General features: G+C 35.8%; 1 protein-coding gene across 1 annotated transcript; it reads left to right on the forward strand.

Annotated features, from left to right (window-relative positions):
* Positions 1-22,044: 22,044 nt before the first annotated feature.
* On the forward strand, positions 22,045-22,569 carry LOC140144231 (short-chain collagen C4-like). The gene has a single exon (XM_072166051.1). It carries the CDS (start codon positions 22,045-22,047, stop codon positions 22,567-22,569), a length of 525 nt encoding a protein of 174 aa, XP_072022152.1.
* The last annotated feature ends 4,909 nt before the right edge of the window (positions 22,570-27,478 follow it).

Genomic DNA, 27,478 nt, shown 5'->3' on the forward strand with positions numbered 1-27,478 from the left:
TCAAAAGCGCCTTATAACATGTTCTCATTGTGTTGTGGAATCCTAGCCAGTATTCAATTACAGTGTATTATCTATAGAGGCCTTGCATGCGTTTATCGATTGGCTCCAAACAAAGGATTTGAACAGGTTTCTTCCCCGTAATCATGGCGCAGTGCAGTCCATTCAATCAAATGTTGTCATCAACCTATTTGATCGTAGTGCATTTTGTTATGTGTGTGAGACGAACTGTCGCGGTAGATGCAATCATGCTTTTGTTGATGCATTTGAGTAGTCCGCCATATTTACGGGATGATACGTCATATGCACAACCTCTATTGGTCGTTGTATGATTTTGTTCGTTCACTCATTCAAATTTTATTTATATCATTTGAAGACTGAGCCTATTATGATACATCCTCCGTGGAACAGTTTCAAACAAATATAGCTAGGGATTATTGGGGCAGAGGTTATCTTTTGAATCCTCTTCGGGGCTATCATTTTTTTTTTTCGGAAGGAGGTCCCAAATTTACAAAAAGTCTGCGTCAATAAAATTGTGCACCCCCTATGACCCCAACCCCAAAATTGTATTGAAATCAGTCTTTTTGAATAAAATAAACAAACTATCTGTGGTCATCGTGTGACTCCCTACATTTTGGTCATGAAACATTTTATGACCCCCTCCTATTTTTCTTTCCAAGAATTTATGAACTCCGTATATTTGGACCCCCCCTTTCGAATAAAATGATATACCTCTTATGACCACTGAAGCATAGGCAAGGACACTCGCGCGAATTGAAAGACTTATCGTTCCGGACAGTTCGTCTCACACACATAACAAATGCACTACGTAGTAGATAAAGGGTTCAAAACAGACCATTACCATAGATAATCGGTGTCTTGTTGAGGTATGGTGAGCATGTTAGTCGCTCGGAAGGCGAGACCCCGAATCTTACATATACGGTGAGCCAAAATAAACGAATTTGTTGTTATGGTTTATTCATTTTCCAAAAGACAAACTGGAAAAGCTGATATGATTATCTTGTGTAAGTTTAGGGTTTTCCAAAAATAAAAACACACCGAGACAGTGTAATATTCTTCCCCTGTGTCCTGCGTTCGATTCTATGAGTCTTATCTAGTGTCAATTGCAAGTGATTTAATCAAATCAATACAGCATTGATTCAATTGACAGAGATTCTATTCAATTCACTTGTGGTCCTGTCCCACTCGATAGCCTTATTAATTCTTTATACATATTCGTAATATTAATAATGAATATGTAAATAGTTCAAAGGTCAAATTACCAAAGTGACGGTAACTCATTTAACACCATAGAATTTATATTTATCTTTAATATACTTATAGAACAAATGTCCTGAACCAAACGTCGTTGTGAGGTCTGTCATGTGTTAGATACAGTTGAACATTTCTTATTAGGTTGTCGTAAGTATAGCAGGCAAAGGGCTGAACTAAGGGAAAAGGTTGAGAACTTGGGAGTTGGTTTTTCTTTGAAAGGGCATTTAGGTGGATCAAGTCCACCAATAGGGGAGGTTTTGGAGTTTGTTGAGATTTGTGACTTGGCTCTGTGAGTCAGGATGCATCTTATGTACATAGTGTATAGTTCAGGTGTGGTAAGTGTACAGGAAATGTTTTGGTAAAAGGTTTATTTTTCACCTTTTACATTACAACATATATACATTATTGTTAAATAACAACTTAAATGTGTAGTAATGGTGATGTAATATTAAATGTTTGAAGACAATGCTGTAATTTGTATAAATCCTAACTCACTAGCTCCATGTGCTAGCTTGGTTTTGTTATGGTTTTGTTTGAAGGTACTGGATGCTGGAGATTATGTAACTGGCGCAAATAGCCATAGTAGCTGAAGGCGCCATTAAACTCAAAGAAAGAAAGAAAGAACCAAATCAACGCATATTCCTGGGTACCCTCCTCGACCTATTTTGGTTGGGGTTAGGCCGCAGACTGTTGTAGTTTTTCTACATCTAGTCTTGTGGCCTGTAATGTACTGCATTTTAGGTGCAAAATATCCTTGGTTGAACTTAATTTGTAAGACCTCATGGCTCTTGTTTTGTTACCTACTTTGTCGGAATCTGCGTTATTTGGGAGAGGGGGGACAAAGGTAGATTGACATCCTCGTCCTAATTATACAGGCTTTAAGAGACATAATACAAACTAATTTGCATTATTCAATAAAGGTGTTCTTGGTGTCATTCAATACACACAAGTATTGTTTACCATCTTCATTTAAATCTAATATGCATAAACTTGCATAATAATTTATGCTGATCGTGTAAAATATATTAAACTTTGATGCATTTTAAGTTTGTTGAAATGTCCAAAAAGTCAAATAATGTGGCCAGTGTTTCTAAATATGAACATGTACTTCTCTTGTTCAAAATTTATTGACCTGACCAAGATTATCCTGACCTGACCAAGATTATCTTGACCTGACCAGATTATCTTGACCTGTCCAGATTATCTTGATCTGTCCAGATTATCTTGACCTGTCCACATTACTTGATATAATCGACAGTTGACCAGACTTTGAACAAAAGAAATACAATAGATAATGGAACAAAAGAAGAGGGCTAGACGTATATGATCAAATAGGTTCATGACAATATTTGATTTAATGGATTTAGTTACTCTATACAATGAAAAAGAAACGATAAAACAAAGAATCATGAAAAAAGACACATAAAAGACAAAATAATGAAAATATATAAACAATGTTAAGATAAAGTTAAGAAAATAGAGAATAAAATTTCCCCAAATCAGAAAAAAACAATGACATACATCATAATCTGTCAGAAATTACTGCATGAGATTCGAACCATCAATCTTCTCCACAAGTTCTCTTTATCGTCGCTATAATAGTCTAATACTCTGCTCACTGGGCCACAACGTATCAGGTGAATGATTACCGCATTATCATGAACAAGTTTGTTGGGCGAGAAATGCAAAGCATTTCTCGTCCTTTTGCGATGGGTTTTGGCTTACTTATTCCTCACAGCGTTGCAGAAAATAATCGCGATGTCCATATAATAATCAGAAAACTACAGAGGCGATAGTGTACATTTAAATTTGTCATTACTACTTCATGTTGATATTCAAACAGTGCTATAAAGTTGTCTTGCCAAGGAATGTGTTTGTATTAAAAGAAATAATTGTTTTACAACATGGATGAACTAGAATCACTTTTATGCAAATCCGAAAATTGCAACAGATACTTTCATTACTTTAAGATTTAGCGGTATTGCCAGATTGTACGTACAGTTGGGCTACATTAATAGCCTCATTATAGTTTTATTAATACTGGCAAAATACTTGCTTGTATGTGCTTGCTGTTCTACTATAGCGTATACAATCTGTCAATGATTATATCAGTCAATTAATTTATGTCAACATGTCTTTTTTGAGATCGCATGCAAACATTATCTTATTTCAACACTATGGACCACAATAGCCTAATCTCAATGGCATAGTCCAATAACCTCAAATAAACAATCATAGTGCAAATTTGACCTAACTTGCAGAGTATGAGTTTTTGTACCCAAAGTTTCAAAGTCATTCAATGAATGTACAATACGCTGCAGCATGGTACAGTGTATGAGTAGGCATCTTATCAAGATCAAGATAGTGATAGTGAAATAACAATTCTCGCTATTCGCAATAACGGCGCCGCCAGCGGTTTGCGATGATCGTGATGTATCATGGGATGTAATCGTGATGTATCATGGGAAAAGGGCGACATCCAAGTCCGCGCAATACGAATATTACCATGCTATTACATAGGAACACGTGACAATATTTTTTAGTTTGTCAAAATAACGCGAATCGATACTCAATAATACTTAATAATGTGATTTGAAATGTGCACAATTAATTTTTTCTCTATCGATTTGCGTGTAATACCGTTATATTGACAAACTAAAAAATATTGTCACATGTTCCTATGTAATAGCATGGTAATATTCGTATTGCGCGGACTTGGATGTCGACCTTTTCCCATGATACATCACGATTACATCACAAACCGCTGGCGGCGCCCTTATTGCGAATAGCGAGAATTAACATGCTTATCTTACCAAGGTCTTATCTATCTGCATGGTGTAAAGGTCTTATCTATCTGCATGGTGTAATTCACAGTAATTGAAAATTATGGTGTATTTGTTTTAAGGATGAAACAACTGGCTTCTTTTGCATGGAAATTAGAACAAATTACTATACAAGCTGTATCAAAAAGTTTGGTACCCAGCAGTTTTGAAAGTTATTGAAAAGCCTGGTTCTTCCAAATGCAATATCGGGTCCCCTTAAAATGATAAAATGATCAGACCATAAATCTTTTGTGACTGTTTATGACATTAATCAACAAATTATGCGGATCCTAGATTATAAGATGCCTACTCATACACTGTACCAACTTCACCCACTTCATGAGCAACAAAAAAACTTTCCCCAACAACTCTACAAAAAAAAAAACCTTCCCCACCTAACTGTGTATAAATGCATGATAAAAAAACAAATTCCCCGACCCCAACTTCCTACCCCCCTCAGTATCAAATGGTGCGTCCCTAATAGTTTAATTCTTTCTATCAAAATTTCGCTCCTCTGCTATGATGACAAGTGATAATCGAAGTAATACTGCATTAGGCCAAATAAAAAAATAAACATGTTTCACGTCCCCTCCCCCTTCCTTTTTGGAGGTTTCTTCAATTATATTTTTATATTTTGCAATTCAGTTATCATGTTATAACTTTAAAAAAAATATGTCTAGGAAGTTGAGATGCTTTCTATAGCCTTCCCAATATACAAGAAACAATTTGGAAGGTTTTGAGATCATTAGAGGGGGCCTACCCCTCAGAACAACAAATAAAAAGAGGCCTCCTCCTTTTTTTCAAAACCCACAGTGGTGATAGTTTACGGCGAGTTTTGTAATTATTACTTGATTTTGATATTTAAGTAATACGATAAAGTCATCATAGGCAGTAATGTGTTTGTATTAAAAGAAATAACAAAAATAATTATTTAAGGAATAGAAATACTATTTGGAAATTGCAGCAAGATTTGCAGATGTCTTTATTTGAACAGTACTAGTTCTCCAGTTTTGCTAGTTTTACTAATCTTTGGGCTAAATTAATAGCATCGTAAAGGTCATAATTTTAAACTGACAGCTTCGCTATGTACTTTATAGCTTGTATGTGCATTGTGTTCAGTGTGTACATAGGCTATTTACTTTTCAAATCTTGTGACAAATTATGCTTGCTGATGCTTGTGTAATGTATTATAGACAAATTATTAGAATGCATGTGCAGCCCTGTCCTGCATGTATGTAGCACCAGTAGAAATGGCCCAGGTTGAATAAAATAAATAAACCTTTGAATGAATAATTGAATATTTTATTCCCTGGATTATATTTGTTGGGACAAAATAATAATATATTTTGACGCTTTGAAATACAGTTATATTATCATGATCAAACTGTTCCCCTCATAAGTTGTATCAAAACAATATATTGAGGAAATAGATATGACAGATTTTGAAACTTTGACATGGAAAGATACCTGGGAAAGATAGCCCAGACCTGTTGTCTCACCAGAGAAGATGAGCAGAAGTCTTCTCATCTGATGATAAAAAAACCTCTAGTTATGATAACGAAAATGTTTTAAATAACTATTATCTACAACAATTATAACAATGTTTTATATAAAAATTAATGTTAATATAAAACGTTATGATGTGAAGGGTTAATATAAAATCAGGGAAAATCTGTTCCAACTGACCAGCAGGGAACCAAAGGATGGATCCAAACGGATATAACAGTGTCACACTCACACTAGCAATGGATAAGATTAAAATCAGGAAAAATGGGGGAATAACACAAACGAAACTCTTTTAAACTTTGTTTATACGTTTTGTGTTATTCCCCCATTGGAAATCGATGTTGTACGTGTAATATTTTCCCTGTTTTTAATTGTGAAGGGTTACTCATTCTTTCATTTCTCTTGACAATTTTTTCATTTGCTCGCCCTATTCCTTTTAAAGGAATTTTTATTTGATCTTGTTCATAATTGTTTGTGTCGATAGGTTTCACCCTTTAACTACATTGTACACGTATCCTTAATGATCAGTGATAATAGTCGGCTTTTACAGGGATGGCGCTCTCTCATTTCTATGAACTCCATAGCGCCATTAGGCGAACGTTTACGGTATACACTAAAACATAAAAATCTATATACTTTACGAAAAGGTACCTTTATGGAGATTACTAACAACATGCATTCTTGACTAAAGGTATCTTTACGGTCAGTAATGACATGCAAGAAATTGCATAGCAGTATCTGTTGTTTTTATATCATACCGTAATAAGATGGTCACTATTTGACATTAAGATCAACAAGCAGAACAATATTGCAATAAGAAAGCTAAATGTCAAAATATTGAGCAAATTATATTTATTATGGTACATTAATTAAAATATTAATTATGCCCGCGGCTCCAGGTAGTAAATTTAACTAAAATGACATAGTCTCCATAAAAGCTTCCACGGAATATAGAACAGAAATGGCAAAGACGCCATGGAAACTCCTACAGAAATAGCTAAGTCGCCACGAGAGTGATCACGTGTATGAGGGCGGTATAACAAGTCCATTTTATTTTACGCCGTGGTGACTTTGTCATTTTTGTAAAAGTAGACACGGTAGTCTATTGACCCAGTCGCTTAAAACGTATTAAAATCGTATTAATACTGGTTGCTCATTATTCAAGAAAATAATGTGTTATTAAAAAATTGGCTGAAGCAGGGCCGTAGATAAGCCGGGCCTGAAGATAAATAGTAACACATAATTGACAAAAATTGTTAAGTTAATTCATGTATAAACTGAAGGGACTTGTGTTAATATTGGCAACATTTTTCAACTTGAAAGGGATATAGGCCTACTCTTATTTGAGTAGATATGAAGCGAACAATATATATTATATTTACAATCGAATTTTATCCTCCTGTCGTTTTATTGCACACAATATAAATGATAGGCCTATACTTAATTATAATTATCCTCATGCTTTGTCTTCGTGACGAATCGGTTAGTGCTATAATACGCCTAATATTATAGGCCTACGTAAGATGCGTGATATATAGCATGACAAGACTATAAAAAAAAGTATAAACCGACTCAGTATAGGGCCATATATATGGCCTATATAATATTGAAATAGGCTTAAGGAATTGGAGCTAATTGGACAACAACGTTTGTATGGTGTTTTTGTGGAGCCATCAGACACACCAAATTGCATTCTGAATACGAAGAATATCCTTATGATTAAATCATTTAGATTTTTTGGGTGGGTGTAGTTCTGTCCTGGCAAGAAGAAGTTTATGTTCGTTAAGTCGTAGTTCTGTACTGGCAAGAAGAAGTTTATGTTCACTAAGTCATCTGACCCCGGGCCACCTCCCAGTGGTCATCTCAGGTCAAATTACTAAAAGTGTCCTGTGGATATGAAATGGTAGGTACAGTCAACATTTAAAGCTCATTTTTTGGAAGGAAACTAATTGACTTGAATTTAATCTAATTTGAGTATAATTATTACAGCTATAGCATGATAGGGAAATATATATGTTTGACTATACATTTAACGCATCATGTTTATGTTTTTGGTATTGAGTTATACTGTGATCAGCTCGTAATTGGCGAGAATCATTCGGTTTTGTTACTGCGTGCGTCAATCAAGTCCCAACTTATACCTGCGTAAATTCACTAAAGCGCGTGTCGGTCATGCAATACGCGTGCTGCCAAAAGTTGAGAATGACTGATCAGGTTAAGTGGGTAACTGTGCAATATTAATGCTTATGTGCAAAATGTTGGTTAATTTAGGACTGAAACATGGAAAAGGAAAGAATATTTTTTAATAGATGCAATCCTGCACATTATGACACCCACTGAATCCAAAGTGACATCAAGTAGTAAAGTTACAAGTATTTGATTAGAAAAAGGTCCTGTTTTCAGGTAAATTCAGCGGTGTAAAAATTACATTTTTTGTCGATGACACACGTTTTATGGATAGTTTACATTACATTTTAACAAATTGAAATTAAAATAACAACTTATTATTAAGCCAAGGATAGAATTGTAAGTTTTTTTAAAAACTACGGTTAAACACCCCATACATCAGTTAACATCGTTCTGTGAGAATGGGCCATATGTTTACAATCCTTATCCGGCCTATAAAGCTCTTATCTCAGTATAAAGGTTATTTATTTGGGGTCTAATCTAGGGAAAGCTAGATATGTTGGCAGAAAAAACTAGCAAAGTCACATCTATTAACATGATTATGTTGTGATGAATCCACGAAGTGTGTGAAAATATTGGATCCAAAACATAACAATGATTATATTGGATGCTTTACGCCCAATATTTATTGGTCTCGCTTATGAGTTTTAAAATATTGGTCTCGTCCAATATTTTAAAACGTATAGCTCGACCAATAAATATGGGCTCAATTGATCAAATTTTATATCAATAGACCTATCGAACAGGGGGAATTTAAAAGGTCTCTAGTTCCATTCTACAACCATTCATACTATCAAATATAGTACAAAATTGGAGTACCACCTGAACTAGTAGATAAAATAACTTATCTCTACCACAAGGTTTTAATACAATGCTTTTTGTATATAAGTCGTCTATTTTGTTTCAATATATTTTAAGTTTACATCGTATTCTGCATTTATATTGTGGTGTGTAAGCACCTTGAGACTCTGTTTGGGTTAAAGACGTTTAACAATTAATAAAAGATATGAGGCTCCTTGGATCTGCTCAAATTTCTCAAATAGTGCCACCTCCTGGCTCTACAATTAAAGCAATAATGTGTGATTTGCATAAAGAATAGATTCTTATTTAAATGGTTGTTTTCACTGATCACATTATCCCCTTTTAATTTCGAGCCAAACAAATGAGGTATAACGAAGAAAATTGCGATTCATTCCAACGCCTACAATGCGTGTACTACGCTCGCCGATCGTATTACTGCACGGAGCATCGCGCTCGACGTGTGTACATACAAGCTGACATCCACGGTACATGTTAGCAAGTACTCGATCGCTGAACTCTGAATAAAACCGGGTCGACCCGGTTTTAATACAAAAAGTTAGATTTTACTGTTATTAAAGTCTTTTACGTGGTATTTTAGTATAGCATTGGGCATTATAATTATGCAAAAGTAAAAATCCGAGTAAAATTGAGGGCGTCGCTGTGAAGCAAATCACACATTATGGCTTTAATCACAAAAAAACATATTGACCAATCAAGGAATGCCAACGTGGCTCGCGTATTTATAGATATTATTATTATCTATAATAATCGGTTCATTATAATCATCATTTTGCATTTCTATTCTCAGAACGCAGCTTGAAGGATCGTAGGAATTTTGGTGAGTTTTGTTATATCATTTTCTTCATATTACAAAACATAGAATGCTATATGCACCTTTTTAGTAAGAAACCACAAATTCACTCTCTTAGCGAAGCAATCTCACAAAAACTCGTTTTTGTCATCTTCACACACTTGAAAATGTCAGACAAGGAAGCACATTCTTTCCTGTTTTAATTCTAAATTTGTCATAATTATATTAAAATTTTGAAATATTATACATATCTTAGCAGCACATTTTTTTGGTCAAAATACAGTAATATCAAATCTTTCGAGTATAATGTATGCTTGAGAAGATTTTGCCAACCGATTGCATAATGTCTTAGGCCAGATTAGTATGTGCGACGATATTTACTTTTTTCTAACACGGAATTTCACTTACGGTGGATCCCAGCATACTAGTGGAACCGAGGCCATACAGTTTATGTGCTGGAAGGAGCATTTGGAAAAAAACAACACATTTGTGTGTGGGAGAACCTAATGAGTATAGGCCTAAAGCACATTCAATATTAGCACATGATTAGGGACACTTTCTGTTTTTGAGGAAAAAGAAGAATTAATCAAGCAAAAACAATATATCCTCATATCCCTACGCTGAACAAGTAACAACGATCTAAGATGGAAACAAAATGTCTTCTTGGGGATAGAACCCATGCATTTAGTGATACATATGTGACGTAGTATATCGAAAGGAGACACTTTTGGGCAGGATCGTAAATTGAGAAATAGCAACAAATCTGCAAATTTGTGATGTTAATAATGTTTAAAATATTGTCTGATAGTTTCAGACCGTAATATAACTGGCAACTTTCAGACATTTTTCAATGTGCATAATACGCGGATTTAGGGTTTCTCTACCGGAAGTCAATTTGTGCCTAACCCAGCAAACACAAAACGTTTTCGACATCATTCGCAAAAGGGTATAAAAGGTTGTCAGAAAACGTTTAAATGTCGGGTTATATAAAGGGTACATTAATGGTATAAAACATTTTCATAACATTAAAAAACATTTGTTGGTAATTTACTGCACAGCAAATACAAATGTTTTACAGAAAACATTTAAATGTCGGGTTATATAAATGGTATAAAAACGTTTTAATAACATTCCAAAAACGTTTTTGAAAACTTGGTGCAAATCATTCTAAACAGAATGTTATTTTGGGGTTGAAAAAATATTTTGCAAAACATGTTTGCCCAAAATATTTACAATAACGTTTTTAAAATGTTTTCATGACCTTTATATAACCCGACATTTAAACGTTATTAAAACGTTTTGTAAAAAACATTTTAAGAACATTTCTGTGTTTGCCTGGTGCAAATATTTTAACATAATGTTATTTAAGTGTTGACAAAATATTTGGCCAAAAATGTTTGCAAAAATAGTTTACAATGACATTTCGAAAACATTTAAAAAATATTTTTGTAGTGTGTTTTCATACAAAACGTTTTAAATACGATTTCATGGCCTTTATATAACCCGACATTTTAATGTTATTAAAACGTTTTTACCAAAACCAAAACCCAAAATATAACTTATTTAAAACGTTTTAAAAACGTTTTTGTGTTTGCTGGGTAAATTCCTTCCCACAATGCTATAAGCGTTTTGCATAACAATAGATATAGTTCGGAGGTTAATCAATATTCTTTGTTATGCAATACGCATATTGCATTGTGGGAAGGAATTTCGGCACAAATGGTAGAGAAACCCTAAATACGCGTATTTATGCATGTACATATTGTCAATAATAATGTTTAAAGGCCGATATAATATCACAACTTATGAACCCAATATCTTCGCTAAGGAATGTCCGATTTCATTGGGAAAAATGACGTTGTGGAGCAACATATCTCTATATTTAAGATGTAAAACACTCAAAATTGATAACCTGCCCTAAAGTGTCTCCTTTTGATATACTACGTCACATATACTCTCACCTCTCAATAACTTAAATGGCCAGTGGCCCATTGCACACGCCACTCGACAACGTTGGTTATGTAAGTGACATCTTAATACTAATTATGGCGTGTCCGTCCTCTGTCCGCGCGCTATCGCGTGCGCGTGGCTCGCTAACGCGTGCTCGTGGTGCGTATAACGCGAGCTCGCGGTGCGTATCGCGTGTGCGCTATCGCGTAGTGCGCGGAGTACTAAGTTCTGATTAATGTCCTTGAGTAGGCTACTTGATGTACATATAATGAGGTTTACTTGTTTAACATAATAACCAGTAAAGTAATTGGGTATTCATTAGGCCAGACATGAACTTTTTGAAAGAAAATAATGGCCTGGTTTGATAGCACAAATATTTACTGTCAGAGCTACTAAACTCAACCCAGAAAGTATCGAAACGATTATAAATGATTAAATATATCGGGAACTGAAATATATAGCAAAAACTTATTTAATGTATATAAAGCGCAGCTTTCTCCTGCGCATTTTGATACCTCTTTTGTTGCTCTACGATATCATTTGGTTGAGTTATGGGCGCTTGAGTGGCTTCAAGTCGGATTTTGAAAGTGACTAATTTTTGGAAAACACATTTTCTAATCTTTTTCATAACCAATTAGCAAAAATAACACAAAATATTAAAATTATGAGCTAACTCTTACTCTATACTCAAGATTTTGAATGCCTACAATTGTAAGAAAACGTGCAAAATTTCATGTTTTTGGCCCATTTCCCCTCAAATTGCAAAAATAGTAAAATTTGACTTTCTAAAGAATAATATTTTTTTAATTAGAAAAAAAAATAGTGCTGTATTTTTCTAGAATGGAGAGTAGTATCTGTCGTTGCTATGTTATTAAAGAAATCATGATAACCGAAATTTTATATAATAGACAAAGTATGTTATCGACAAGGTCTTAATAGCGCATACAGCATTCGGTATCAATAAATGCATGGTAATAACAAAGTAATTGCTCAGTGGCGTTCTCTGAGACGATGAAATTTACGCAATATTTTCATTTGTTTCCAGGCTTTGATCACATCATGCTATTTGGGAACAAATCTTTTTTGCTGATTTCCATTATTCTTTATAATGGAATGACGTCATTGGTTTCGGCCAGAGCGGGAAGATCCGGGGACGAGCAAAATATCGATTTGGACGGGTTCAAAGAAACCGAGGTAAGAACTTATTAGGCTATTCCAGTTGAAAAACATATTTCCAAAGACAGGGCCGTTCCGACCATGGGGCCAGGTAAGGCGGTCGCCTAGGGCGGCAAACGCAGAGGGGCGCGAAAAAAGGCGAAAAAAAGAAAAAAGGGAGGATTTTTTTTTTGGAGAAAGAAAAGGGGAGAAATAATGAGGGCGGATAAAAAGAAAAAATCACCCCCTCCCCCCAATGTTGGGTTTCTGACAAATTAACCTCATATTTGGCCGTTTTAGTCCCAAAATGCAATTTCTTTCGTGCTTCGAGCGAATTTATTACATTTTTGCACCACATTCAAACAGTTTAGCTTCAAAATGGCAAAATGTTTAGCGCGCTGCGCAAGAATTTGTGCCACGAACTTATTATGTCGCCAAAAGGTGATGAATTCACTATACTTCAAGAATTTTTTCCAACCCCATCCCTCCAATGTCTAAACTGATGAGTTTTCAAGGGGTAACCCCCTTGACACTTTTTTAGTATGCTTTGGTGGGGCGGCAGTGAGAGGCTTTACCTAGGGCGGCAAAGTCCATAGGAACGGCCCTGCCCACAGACTACTACAACCCATTCGCAACCAGTCAAAGTCCCCGTGATTTGTATGCTGTGAATTCATCGCATATTCATGAGGGCCGATTGTCATACGTGTTTAACAATCACACCGGCGTAGCGTGCCTTCGCGTAAACGCGATAGAGCTTTGCGTGTCTCCGCGTTTACGCGGTACGTGCGTAGCCTGTCGCATTTCATGGAACAATCGACCCTCATTATCGGATGATGCTGAGACTTTGACTGTTTGGGAATTGTCTGTTATCTCTTTTGTCCATGCATACACAAGGGGTGTATAGAAGGAATTCCAATTGAATGAACACAGCTTTCAACAGCTGTACTCGATCCAACCGCGATCGTATATTGCGTGTTTCAAACTACAATGCGAACGCACAACCTTGGATACAATGCTACCCAATCACGAGTGCGTTGGCATGGTCGGATTCACTTCCGCGTTACTCACGCACAGTCACACACGCTGGGGTACATCGCGCAGTGTACGCAAAAAGGTCACGCTCTTAAAAGCTGCGTTCATTCAATTTGAATTCCTACTACAGGTAATCTCACATTCCATGTGTGGAAGATTGAGGTTATGTCTTCTATAGGGGTTTATGGATTTCACATGTAATAGACCATTACAATAGCGTATTACAATCAAAAGTAAAAATTAGTGTATAACCAACATTTAATTTAATGGAAGATTTATTTTTTATAACCCGGGATCTGTGACGTACAAAAAAACCCGTATACAGGGTGTCCCATAATGATTTATACCGGGAAAGATGGAATTTTTTTAGGTATGAACGTCATTTCTATTGGTCATATTGTTTTGCATTTAAAGTTTTACATATATTTAGCTTTCTCTGATGTTTTAGATTTTAAAATTTGGACGTTTCTAGTAGAAGTTAGAGAGGATTGCGTAAAAATGGTGAATTCCAAGTTTTGACAAAGCAACCTATTTTGAAAATCTGTAAAATTACTATCCGTTCAGCACAAAGTTATTTGGAAAATGTTATGCAGTATATTTGTTGTGTCCTGTTCTTAATTCTACTAAATAGTCGATATCTATCGTTTACGAAGCAATCCTTGTATGGAATAAAGGATTTGCTACACTTAAGTGATCTTAAACTATTCTTTCTTTGGCGGCAGTTGTGAAGCCAATTATTGCGGTGTGTTAGTTTCTTCATTTGAAATGCCGGCAGAGATGGATTTTTCATAAAAGTATAGAGAAGGTTCGTCCTTAGTGTCACAGCATGCATTTATGTCCACAATATATTGGCAAATCCTCAAGCACCCTGCGGAGGGTGCTTGAGGAAGTTATATCTTCTGTAATAATGACATTTTTGGGTAAAGATTGGGTAAAAATCACATAAAAAGTATGTTTTTCAACCTAAATATCGGATGTCATATTGAAATGTTTCACTTAATCCCATATCAAGGATTATTTTGCATTGTAAGCTCTACATCTGTGCCAAATTTGGTGTATTTCCTGTAAAAGAATGTAGGATGTCTCCAATATATTGCACAGTGCGGCTGAACGATGGTGATAAAGGATCCATGTGTTATGATGCCTTTGTACTGTAAATTACACACATGCCGTTTTCGTCCATTTTCAGTAATAGCAATGTCACGCGAAAACGAATCAAGCTATTTCCATGAAATTCACAAAATAAGTTGGAGACATGTGTGGCATTGTATTGCACTTATTAAGATTAGATACACTGTTGACAATATATTTTTGATATTTTGTTCAAACACGGTATAAATCATTCTGGGACACCTTGTAGAACCCAGCAAACACAAAAACGTTTTAAAAACGTTTTAAATAAGTTATATTTTGGCTTTTGGTTTAGGTAAAAACGTTTTAATAACATTAAAATGTCGGGTTATAGTTTCTTCATTTGAAATGCCGGCAGAGATGGATTTTTCATAAAAGTATAGCAGGCTGCCACACCAACTTATAGCTCCAACAAAAGTCAGCTGTTTACAACTTTTAGTTGGAGTATTGCTTCAAATTTTTCAACAATTGTAGTGGTTTAGTATAAGGACATAAACTGTCTTCATAGTTGGACTTTGTGTCAACGTATTTGGAGATTTTCATGGTATTTTGTTCCTATTTTTCATCTTGGATGTGTATTGCTAGTCAGTATACATGGTTTGGACCAGTATCCACAACAAATAGCAGATCAATATCATCCAAGGACACTGTATTTTGGGAGCAACCATGCATTATAACTTGATTGCCTTGATCATCATTTGCTTATGCATCAGTGACCATGATGGAATGGTTCTAGATAAGTATACAACTGATATAATACCTGTCAACAACAAAACTCTTCATCACAACAAGTATCTTGGTACTTGTATCAATTATTACTCAAACTCAACAGCTTCATTCCGACTTCAATTATTAATTGCTGGAGATATTAACCCTAACCCTGGACCAGATACCCTTGTGGAATCAATCTCTACCCAAAGCTGTGAACGAATCTCGTATAATAGAACTCAGTTACTATCACTTCAAACCAACTGTAAAAAACAAAGTGTGCCTTTAAGAACATGGCTGAACATTAAATCATTGGGCATTCAGTCTAAATGTACACACAGAGGTGTGAGAGGAGGTGTTCGTAAGCAGGGTCATCGTTTGTCATTACAACCGGAACGTATTAATACACAGTCCATCAACCAAACAATTCCTGTTATTGTTACCCAGCGTTCTTCCATTTCCCACCATCCTGAACAATTTCGTAATAAACATAATTTGAGAAAGTTGGAGTTTGTTCAATTCCCATCCCCAGAAACGGACACTCATTTTGCAACATGGAATGCTCAATCCATGCGCAGAAAAACTCATGTCATATCTGACTTAATGATTTCAGATAAGTTACATATCCTTGCAATTACTGAAAGTTGGCTTGATGGTGATAATCGTGATTTGCGTACATTAAGTGATCTCAGAAATACCTTTCCTGATTTTGATATTTATCATTATCCCAGAATTGGTTGTAGAGGAGGTGGTGTTTTATTATCCTCAGGAAGGGGTTTGGGGCAACGCTGGGCGGTACTTACAATTTTACATCCTTTGAGTGCCTTCATGTTACAATCTTCCCTGCCCATGGACCATCTGTAAGGATTTATACCATTTACAGAATATATCCTTCCAAGAAAAACAAGCTTACTGCTAAACTGTTCTTTACTGAATTCTCGAGTTTCCTTGAAAATGCTAGCACCTTTCCTGGACAGATCATCCTGAATGGGGACTTCAACTTCCACGTTGACGTTCCTGATGATAGGGAAGCATGTCAATTTTTAGACCTTATTGAGTCTGCCGATCTTCAGCAGCATGTCAGAGGAGCTACTCATATTTCTGGTCACACTTTAGACCTTATTCTGACCAGAAAATCTGATGGCTTGGTCTCTAATATCAATATTGTTAGAGACCTTCCTCGACCACTTTGCTGTTGAATGCAATATAAGCATTTGTAGACCAAAACCATCCAAGAAAGTCATTTGTTACCGGAAAACTCGTGATATTGACATTCCCAAGTTTCGTCACGACATTGAATCGTCCTTTATTTATGAATCTCCAAAGGATAATCTAGAAGATCTTGTTGAGCATTATGACACTGCTCTTAAATCCATTTATGACATTCATGCTCCTGAAATTAAGCGTGCTGTTACTTTGCGACCCAATGCCCCGTGGTTCACTACTGAACTTCGTGAGGCCAAGCAGGACAAACGTCGTGCTGAACGTAAATGGATGCAATCTGGCCTTGAAGTTCATAAACAGATTTTAAGGATGAAATAAGGAAATACAAAGCTTTACTTGAAACAGCCCAGACTAATTATCATAAAGAAAAGGTTGCCACTTGTGATCAAAAACAACTTTTTCGTACGGTTGACAGCCTTTGTTCTAACAAATCTACCAAGGTTCTTCCATCTGTTGATGACCCCATTGATCTTGCGAATCAATTTGCTTCCTTTTTGAGAACAAAATTTACAAATTACGTGAGAGTCTAGATCAGTCATCTGACCTGAAGGTGTCAGTTGATCTTCATGATAATTGTAGTGCCTGTTTTGACCAATTTCATCAGGTTGATCAGGAAGATGTTCGCAAGGTCATCATGGAGTCTCCATCTAGCTCTTGTCGGGCAGATCCAATACCTACCTGGTTGCTTAAAAACTGTTGTGATGAGTTACTTCCTGTAATAACTAAGATTGTAAATTTAAGTCTTACCTCCGGTATTTTCCCCGATTCATATAAAATTGCTCACGTAACTCCTCTTTTGAAAAAGAGTAACTTGGACAAAGAGAGTCTCAGTAATTACAGACCAATTTCTAATCTATACTATGTCTCCAAGATTGTAGAGCGTGTTGTGTCAAAACAGTTGAACATGATGCAGTCATGTCTACAGTAGAATTCATCTCGACCTTTGCAGGACTTAACCCCATTAAAAGCTATTAAACCAAGATAACACTCATTGAAACAGCTCAACTGATTAAATCGGATCTTCTCTGGTTGTGCACAAGTAGCCTACAAGTGTCTGTTTTCATGTGCGATATCGCAATAAAGCTGGTATTCATAGCTTCAGTTGGGTAACCGATTATAAAGGAAACGAAAGGAAACAATGGTATGTGTGGCTTTGTTCACGAAATCAGACAATGGCGTGCTTTTTGTAAACCAGCATTCTTGAAAATGAGCAACATAATGATTGTTGACTTAACACGGTTTTAAAATAATTTCTTCATATTTTTGGTGTTATCTGTCGTTTACATGTCCTTCCTAAAACACAAAAGTACGACCCTCTCCAAACACCTAAATTAGCTAAAAATTTAGGACATGTTACAAAACTATATTGTCTAGAATTTTAGAAGAGTACTTTTAATATTGGCCGGTTATTTTTCACACAGCGACGTTAACTAGGCAATGTACTATTACCTATAACATTAACTAAAACACCAAAGTACGAATATTTCCAAACATCTAAATTAGCTAAAATTTAGGACATGTTAAAAACTATATTTTCTAGAACTTTAGAAGAGTACTTTTAATATTGGCCGGTTATTTTTCACACAGCGACGTTAACTAGTCATATCCCCATAGTTTTAACGTAGGGCTATTTGTAGGGGTCACGCGTCAATGGGAAAGAGCACTGTGTATTGTGTATAGGAAAACGGACAGTAACTGCAGTATGATGAACATCTGCAAGCAAATAATCTGCATGCCATAACCCAGTCTGCTTATCGGAAGTTTCATTCAACTGAAACTGCTATGGTTCGTGTTATAAATGACTTGCTACGTGCAGTTGATAAACACAACGAGGCAGCGCTAGTTCTTTTAGATCTTAGCGCTGCGTTTGATACGATTGATCAGGAACTTCTGATACAGCGTCTTTCCGAGAGATTTGGAATTCATGGTATTGTTCTTGCCTTTTTTAGATCATATTTGACTGGCCGCTCTCAGTTTGTAAATATTAATAACACTGATTCTGATAAACACATGTTATTCTGTGGAGTCCCGCAGGGCTCCGTTTTGGGACCACAGCTGTTCACCATGTATATTTCTCCCGTCGAAGATATTATCAATGCTCACGGTTTAGAGAAAATGCAATATGCTGATGACACTCAAATATACACAATTTTAAGAAATCTGAAACAACAAATGTGCTTTCAAGACTAGAACAGTGCATTGATGATGTGAAGGCATGGATGATTCAGAACAAACTGAAACTCAACGATTCAAAAACTGAACTTATCCATGTTACTTCCCAATTCATTAACTCTGCTCAACTTCCTCCTGTAACAATTGGTACATCACTCATTGAACCCTCACCTGAGGCTCGTGATCTGGGCATCCTTGTGGATGATAAACTCTCTCTGAACAATCATATTACAAACATTTGTCGTACTGCAACTTATGCCATCTGGAAGATCAGCCAAATAAGGAAATATCTTGACAATTCCCAAACTGAACGACTTGTCCATGCCTTTATAACATCTCATCTTGACAACTGCAACTCACTTCTTTATGGCTTACCTTGTGCTCAGATTGACAAACTTCAACGAATCCAAAACACTGCTGCGCGTCTCATCACCAGAACAAAGAAATCTGATCATATTTCAGGGTCTTATAACAACTTCATTGGTTGCCTATCCACAAACGCATCATTTACAAGATTCTACTTCTTACATACAAAGCCGTCAATGGTCAGTCACCGGAATATATTGCTGAACTTGTTTCTTTTTACAATCCACCTCGGTCACTTCGTTCTAGTTCACAACACCAACTTGTTTCACCAAGATTTTCAACTTCTTATGCTAAGCGTGCCTTCTCAGTTGCCGCTCCCACACTATGGAATAAGTTACCAATTCATATTCGTCAAGCACATTCTCTGAACTCATTCAAATCGCAACTCAAAACTCACTTATTTATTTCAAATGTCATTTAATATGTATTTATTGTTTGTAGTGTAAGTTTGTAGTTTAAGATAGCATTTATTTTCTTGTTTGTAAAGGGCATAGAGACATGTTTTGTTTATGCACTTAAAAGCGCCTCCATATTATTATTATTATTATATATAAAGGTCGTGATAACGTTTTAAAACGTATGAAAACACACTACAACAATATTTTTAAATGTTTTCAAAAATGTTATTGTAAACTATTTTTGCAAACATTTTTGCCAAATATTGTGTCAATACTTAAATAACATTATGTTAAAATATTTGAACCCAGCAAACACAGAAATGTTCTTAACATTTTTTTTTCGAAACCTTTTAATAACATTTAAATGTCGGGTTATATAAAGGTCATGAAAGCGTTTTTAAAACGTTATTGAAAATATTTTGGGCAAACATTTTTCGCAAAATATTTTTTTCAACTCCGAAAAACATTCTGTTTAGAATGTTTTGTATCAAGTTTTCAAGAATGTTTTTGAAATGTTATTAAAACGTTTTTATACCCTTTATATAACCCGACATTTAAACGTTTTCTGTTTGCCGAGCAGTAGATTATCAAAAATGTTTTTTAAGGTTATACAAACGTTTTATACTCTTAATATACCCTTTATATAACCCGACATTTAAACGTTTTCTGACAACCTTTTATAAAACGTTTTGTGTTTGCTGGGAAGACGTATAAACATGTGGTCTAAACACGAATATTATAAGCAATTAAATAACCTAGTGAGAAAACCGATTGCATGTTTATATATATATAGATGATAGCGGCTGACCCGGGAACCCAAGGATCTACTTATATCCGCTGGGGACGAGACGACTGTCCATCAACGTCATCATTGGTTTACGCAGGTAAATATTTAGATATTTAATGACGATTGTACGCGCTATATTATAAGGCTACTGCTAGTGTTGATGTTAAGTTTCTTGTCACTTTTTATGACGAGCTATGAGGCGACTCTTTCATTTTGTTTGAACTTAACATATATTTTGTTTGAATTTAACACACATCGGGCTTTTTAATGGTAACCAACAAAACATTACGTATCGAAGGTAAGAAAATGACAGGTCAATATATGATTTAGAGAACTGTTTACATGCGGTATCTTGTACATAAGACCAAATGCTAGTTTTGATATAAAATGAATTCAACAACTCCTCCTATACCTTTGTACAGGAGCCAACCGTTGTTAATCCGTGATGAATCCACACTTTTACTGTAGCGTATACGCGAATGCGAGCGAGACTACGCGTTACGCGAGAGCGCGTAAAATTCGTCATGCCTGGAACCTTTGTGCGTATGCAAGCTTACAAGTTGAATTCAGTAATTTTCAGGTAGCGGCCAAACTTTGCCGTTTTATTCTGTAGTTTTATTGCTGATATTAACAGAGAAATCATCGAAGTTTTTGTAAGGCTTAGTGACAATGATTAACTGACATTTCCTCGTGAAATAATCGTGAATTTTACGATCTTTAGCTTCTTTTCGTTGTTGAAAGGGATTCAATCATGTTTAACCGTTGTTCATCACCGTTTAACAACGATGCGGCCGCGTCGTCAGCGTGGTTTACTTCGCTCGCGGCCGCGTCGTCAGCGTGGTTTACTTCGCTCGCGGCCGCGTCGTCAGCGTGGTTTACTTCGCTCGGGCAGCTAAAGCTGCCCTAGCGAAGTAAATCACGCAGACGAAGCTGCCCGAGCGAAGTAAACCACGCTGACGACGCGGCCGCATCGTTGTTAAACGGTGATGAACAACGGTGAAACATGATTGAATCCCTAATACACCTACACCATAAAATATTGATTAATATAATAATACAGAGGATGATTTAAGGAAGCCCCATCATGCACTGTAAAAGTGTTATCACTAGAGTTTCAACTGCCACTTTACTTTTCAAATCCCATTGAACTCTGTGCAAAAGATGTTGTTTTAGAATTGCCCGTGTGTCATTATTACTTGGTCGATTTCAGATCTAAAGTGATGTATGCATGAAGGATAATTCACACCTTCTGTAGATAACATAAAATGTGAAATCGACTGGCATTTTGAATGTGTATTTATTGTAAATATATCAGTCCAAATTCAAATTTAACCATGCACGTGTGTATGCAGTGGGCGGGCAGTGGTGTCATGTTCACTCACACAGCTGTGCTAACCGCAAGACTTGCTGGGAAGTGCTTAAATCATCCTCTGATAATAATATGTCGAGACAAAGATCAATACTGATAAAGTAAGATATTTTGGTCATTTTCTGACAGTCAATGATGGTGTTAAAAATGATAAGCTGAATATTTCTCTTTTTTCAAAAAGTCCATGCCTTACCTCAAATTAATGATCGATATGTTATCATAATGTTGCACCTACCTTGTTATATATTTGGCGGCCATTTGATGCTGTAAACGTATAAAAGGGTTAAAGTTAGGCTTTAGGCCACTATAGATCTGAAAACAATTATGTGTTGTGGAAACACGTAATGGTCCTGATGGCTTGCTATGATCGTTATCGTAATGGTATCATTCCAGGTCGCACCGGTGGGAAGTGGTATGAACAGGATGGCAATGGTGCTAATTATCTATGTCTTCCAGAGACACCGGTGTATGACACCGTCGAGGACAATGTCCAGTCATATAGAGGATTTGTCTACAGCGCTGAATACTCGACGTCTGAGTTTCCACCACTTTCATCAGTACACGACCACGACGTACCTTGTGCCGTTTGTGAAGTAAACCGGGGAAAAATTCTGATGATTCCTGCCACTAATATTTGTCCATCAGGGTGGATACGAGAATACTACGGGTACCTCATGTCCGAATACTACAATCGTGGCAGCCCAACAGAGTTTGTTTGTGTAGATCGAAATCCCGACGTTGTTCCAGGAACCGGTGATAATAGACAAGGTGTTCATCTTTGCCCAGTTGAAGGGCGATGTGATTATGATCGTGGAAGCTTGCCCTGTGGTCCATATGTTAACGGCGCAGAGCTGTCGTGCGTTGTATGTTCTAAATAAATGGATCTTTAAAGGCCAGTGAGATTTTAAATATTTAAATATTTAAAGAGAGTAAAGTAGGAACAAAAAGTAGAACAATAACAATTGCAGTTCTTTTCCAATATATTTGGGTTTTCACATTAATTGTTTTTAATTCTAAGAGCGTTGGAATATGATATAGAAATAAGATCAATACATAAAAACAATAAAGTAGGAGCACAGAGTAGAGAAAATTATATTTGCAGTTCTTTTCCAATATATTTTGATATCACATTAATTGTTTTTAATTCTATAAGCGTTAGAATACGGTGTGTGAAAAAATGTGTTTCTTCTTAAATTTGTATAGCACCCTCTGTGTTTTGATTACGAATTTACGATCTTAAACTTGAGTTGCAAATTACAATGGCTACAATAAGGGTGCATTGACGTATGTCTGTACTTATTTCGGTTGTGAATATTCAACATCATTGGAATGGGTTGTGTAGTCATGGGTTACATCCAAAGATATTGGAATAGTATAACTATATGCGAAATAATGTACATGCTCATAACCTCCTTCAACTCATTTACATAATTTTGGATACCAAGATCGTATTCTGATTCGTAACTTCTATTTTAATATACTTTTGGATACCTCCATATTATGTCTTTGCCTAATTAGTCATTAATGACTCGTATTTGGCCTGTCAATTGGCGTAATTTTATGTTTACAATAAAGCAGTACCGGGTATAAAGGTCAAAACTTGTCTATACGAATTGCTTCAATTGGGCCCTCATTTCGCAAATTTTCGGCTTTTTCAAACTAAAATTTTACACAATAATAGTGCAAAAATAGTCCACCAAATGGCTTTGCAAAAGTTTCTCACTTCTGAGGAGGAACTTTATATACCGGTATGGGTACATATTATTATAAGTAGTTATACAGGGTGTAACAATAAAATTTGTACAATTGCATTTTGACTTCTCAGGAAAAAACTAATAGAGATACGGCACAGATGTTATATGCAATACAATCAGTAATATCTTGGCTAAAAGAAGACGTTTAGTTGGTTTCTTTACTAGCTTGGGTTCAAAAGTTATGTTCGATTAATTAAATCTTCCAGAAAGCGTGTTGGGCCACTTTTGCCATGTTAGCGTATTTTTAAGTTTGAACCGCGTAGATTGTGCTTATCGTGCAAAAGAATTATAAGTGGTGTTTGTTCATAATTATGATTAACATGAACTTAATAATAATATGATATTTTTTAAAATTCTATAAATGAAGTCATGAAGTTTCTTTCAAATTATCTTACAAATAAAGTAATTTCTCATATCCCTGAGATATCATTGGTAAAACCGAGAACAGTTTTTGCATCCATAAGTACAAAACAATAAGATTTTGAAATTAAGTTCAGCTGTTTTGGGGCGACCACTTTTGCCAGCATTTCTGTTAACAAATTCTACATACTTCTCATAGGTATATGTAATTCTATGCCTTGATGGAAGATGTGAGTTTGGAAAATGAGCTAGACAAACAATCTTATGGTTTCTGCTTGACTCCACGTGCTACCGAATATCACAACCATAAAAATACGCTATTCCAAAGTGAATTGGGGTTGAAGGTATTGTGCTGCAGCCACGATTTCTTGTAAATGAGGTTGTTATGTCAGTGCTTAGTTGTTACTTTCAAAAACTCAAGGAGATATTCTATTATGTAATCATTTCTACCACTTAGAATACCCCATTGTTTAAATCGACCTATCGTAAGAGGGCCGTCTAACTGGTCCATGATTCAACTCTATTCAGTCACTTTTGAAACACTTAGACAAAAGTGGCCCAAGCGATTTTAAGACTAGGTTACATAATTGGCTATATCTTCACTTGTATACCTACGATTTTATTGGAACAAAGCTTATCTGGTGGCTAAAGAAATTATCTTGATAGACATATAAATATCAAACCAAAAAATAGGCGGCATGCTTGTGTCATTCATTCTATTTTCAAAATTGTACACATTTTATTGTTACACCCTGTACAATAAAAGTCCAAACTTGTCCACGAATGGCTTCAATTGGGCCGTCTTTTCGCAAATTTTTGGTTTTATCAATACACAACAATAGTGACAAAAATAGTCTGCCAAATGGCTTTAATTAGGTCTTCATTTTAAATTTGCAAAAGTTTCTTACTTCTGAGGGGGCACATCCAACCTCAGACACCCCCCTGCGTCACGCAAGCGCGACGCGATGGCCGCTTTTCCCTCCTAAAAGTTACCCCCCACCCTCTGACTGCTCTAGATCCGCTACTGGTAACCCTCCTTAACACTTTTTGGTAGGCTTTGGTGGGGCGGCAGGGAGAGGCTTTGCCTAGGGCTTCAAAATCCCTAGGAACGGCCCTGGACGAGGGGCATACAAATTGGACAGAATCTATGACCAGATCATCTCAAAACGGCAACCTACAAATGTGGCAACACCATCACAGCCACCAAGGACTGCCGACATCTAGAAACACTACAGTCATTGCAGAGTGAACAAGGTTCCTGATAGGAACTGAAATATATCTAGTGAGTACTTTCATTTTTATTTGATCTGTACCAGAACTCATTTATTTAATTTGACTTTGAACGATCCTGATGAATCTCATCAATAATTTAAAATGTTATTGTAAAATATTTTTGGCAATCATTTTTTTGCCAAATATGTTGTCTACACTTAAATTACATTATATGTTAAAAAATATGAATGTTATAAAAACGTTTTATACCCTTTATAACCTTTAAATAACCCGACATTTAAACGTTATCTGGCAACCTTTTCTAACCTTTTGCGAATGATGTCGAAAATTTTTTGTGTTTGCTGGGATGATGAATGTTGTAGCAAATATTTTGGTAAACAAATTTCAAATCTCGTTTCATTTTGTCCATTGTATCAGGGTATAATGTAATATTCTTCAGGGACGGTTTCTTACTTTTTGTTTCTAAAAGTCGTTTATTATTATTCTTTTGAAATATCCGATATCGGACAGAATTTGAGTCCGACAGCGATCAAAACTAATTGTGAAAACCGTCCCTAGATTTGAAAGTGCTCTTTGAAAAGTTGTGGTTTACGCTATGTTATATATATGATAGCGTAATTTTAAACAGAAATAATCGAAAATTAGTATTTTTTGGGGGGGGGGGGGGCAAATTTGGCATAAAATGTTGAGGTGTTTTTGGAATATGGTCGGGGCGGACATTTTATAAATGAATTTACAAGAGCAGCAACGACACCACTTGCATTACATTCCAGATGTTAAATCTACATCATATGCAAAATTTGAGGAAAAATGAACGAGTCCATTTTATTTAGGGCCATTTGTCTATAACTGGTCTTTACATGTAGCCCTATGGAGAGAGTGCCCGTTGAGGGCGCTATAACCCCCATTTTAGGAACAAAAATGTGATTTTAAAAAAACGGACACTTGCGAATTTTCTAAAATTTTCAGAGTATGTAGTATGAACACGTAGAAATATAATCAAGTAGTTGCCCTACCTGCTCTTTTCGGTTATGGTTCGCTATCTCTAAGGTTCGCTATCTCTAAGGTTCGCTATCTCTAAGGTTCGTTATCACTAATTACGAAAAAGGTTCGCTATACCTAAGGTTCGATATCACTAATTTTGAAAAAGGTTCGGTATTTCTAAGGTTCGATATCACTAATTTATTGAAGGTTCGCTATCTCTAAGGTTCGCTATCACTAATTTAAAATAAGGTCCGCTATCTCTAATGTTAACAATCCCGGTATCCCTAAGGTTCGCTATCTCTGATTTTAAATAAGGTCCGCTATCTATAAGGTTCGCTATCTCTAAGGTTCGCTATCTCTAAGGTTCGCTATCACTAATTTCAAATAAGGTTCGCTATCTCTAATTTTAAATAAGGTTCGCTATCTCTAATTTCAAATAAGCTTCGCTATAGCGGTCCTTATTTAAAATTAGAGATAGCGGACCTTATTTGAAATTAGAGATAGCGGACCTTATTTAAAATTAGAGATAGTGGACCTTATTTAAGATTATTGATAACGAACCTTAGGTATAGCGAACCTTAATCAAAATTAGTGATAGCGAGCCTTAGAGATAGCGAACCTTAATTAATTAGGGATAGCGAACCTGAAACAAAATTAGTGATAGCGAACCTTAGGTATAGCGGACCTTATATTGTGATAACGAACCTTAGAACTAGAACCTTATTCTAAATTAGTGATATCGAACCTTAGAAGTAGCGGACCTTTTAGGTATAGCGAACCCTTTTCTCTATTAGAGATAGCGGGATTCTGATCTCCATAGACTTTACACGTTAGTGATAGCGAACCTTAGAGATAGCGGGATGTCACCCTCTTTTCCGAAAAAATAAAAAGTCCTATACCTCAGTGATAATTTCTACGCTACGTTATCCAGAAAATCCCAGATTTCGCCCAGAACGAAAATTTAGCAAATCGATAATTTAGTACAGAAGTTTAAATTGGTCGAAAACTTTTCGACATTCTTGTAAAGGATACATGTATGTACAATCAAACCAAGTGTTGTTCATCATGAAATCAAATGAAAGCAAATCGATAATTTAGAACGGAGGTTCAAATTGGTTGAAAACTTCTGCAATGCAATGCAATGCAATGCAATGCAATGCAATGCAATGCAATGCAATGGAGATATTTCAATTCTTACCAAATGTGCCTGTACTGGCACAATCAACGCATGTTTTGTTCATCATGAAATCAAATAAACGAAATTATTAAAAAATTGATTTATATTACATCCTTTTTATTAGATAATAAATCTAAGATGGGCAAACCGGTAGATTAGATTTGAATTTATTGTTTCAGAGATCCAGACTGACTTATTGGTTTTCCCTCTATCCCCACGATATCTTTTTAGAATCGTCACAGGTAGTCATAGGTAGTGTTAAGGTAGAAATCGTCACTC

The sequence above is a fragment of the Amphiura filiformis genome, chromosome 2 (assembly GCF_039555335.1).
Source record: "Amphiura filiformis chromosome 2, Afil_fr2py, whole genome shotgun sequence".
Classification (NCBI taxonomy): domain Eukaryota; kingdom Metazoa; phylum Echinodermata; class Ophiuroidea; order Amphilepidida; family Amphiuridae; genus Amphiura; species Amphiura filiformis.

Excerpts from the sequence above, each read along its gene's own strand:
- LOC140144231 (XM_072166051.1), top strand. The coding sequence starts at position 22,045 with ATGGCTTGCTATGATCGTTATCGTAATGGTATCATTCCAGGTCGCACC.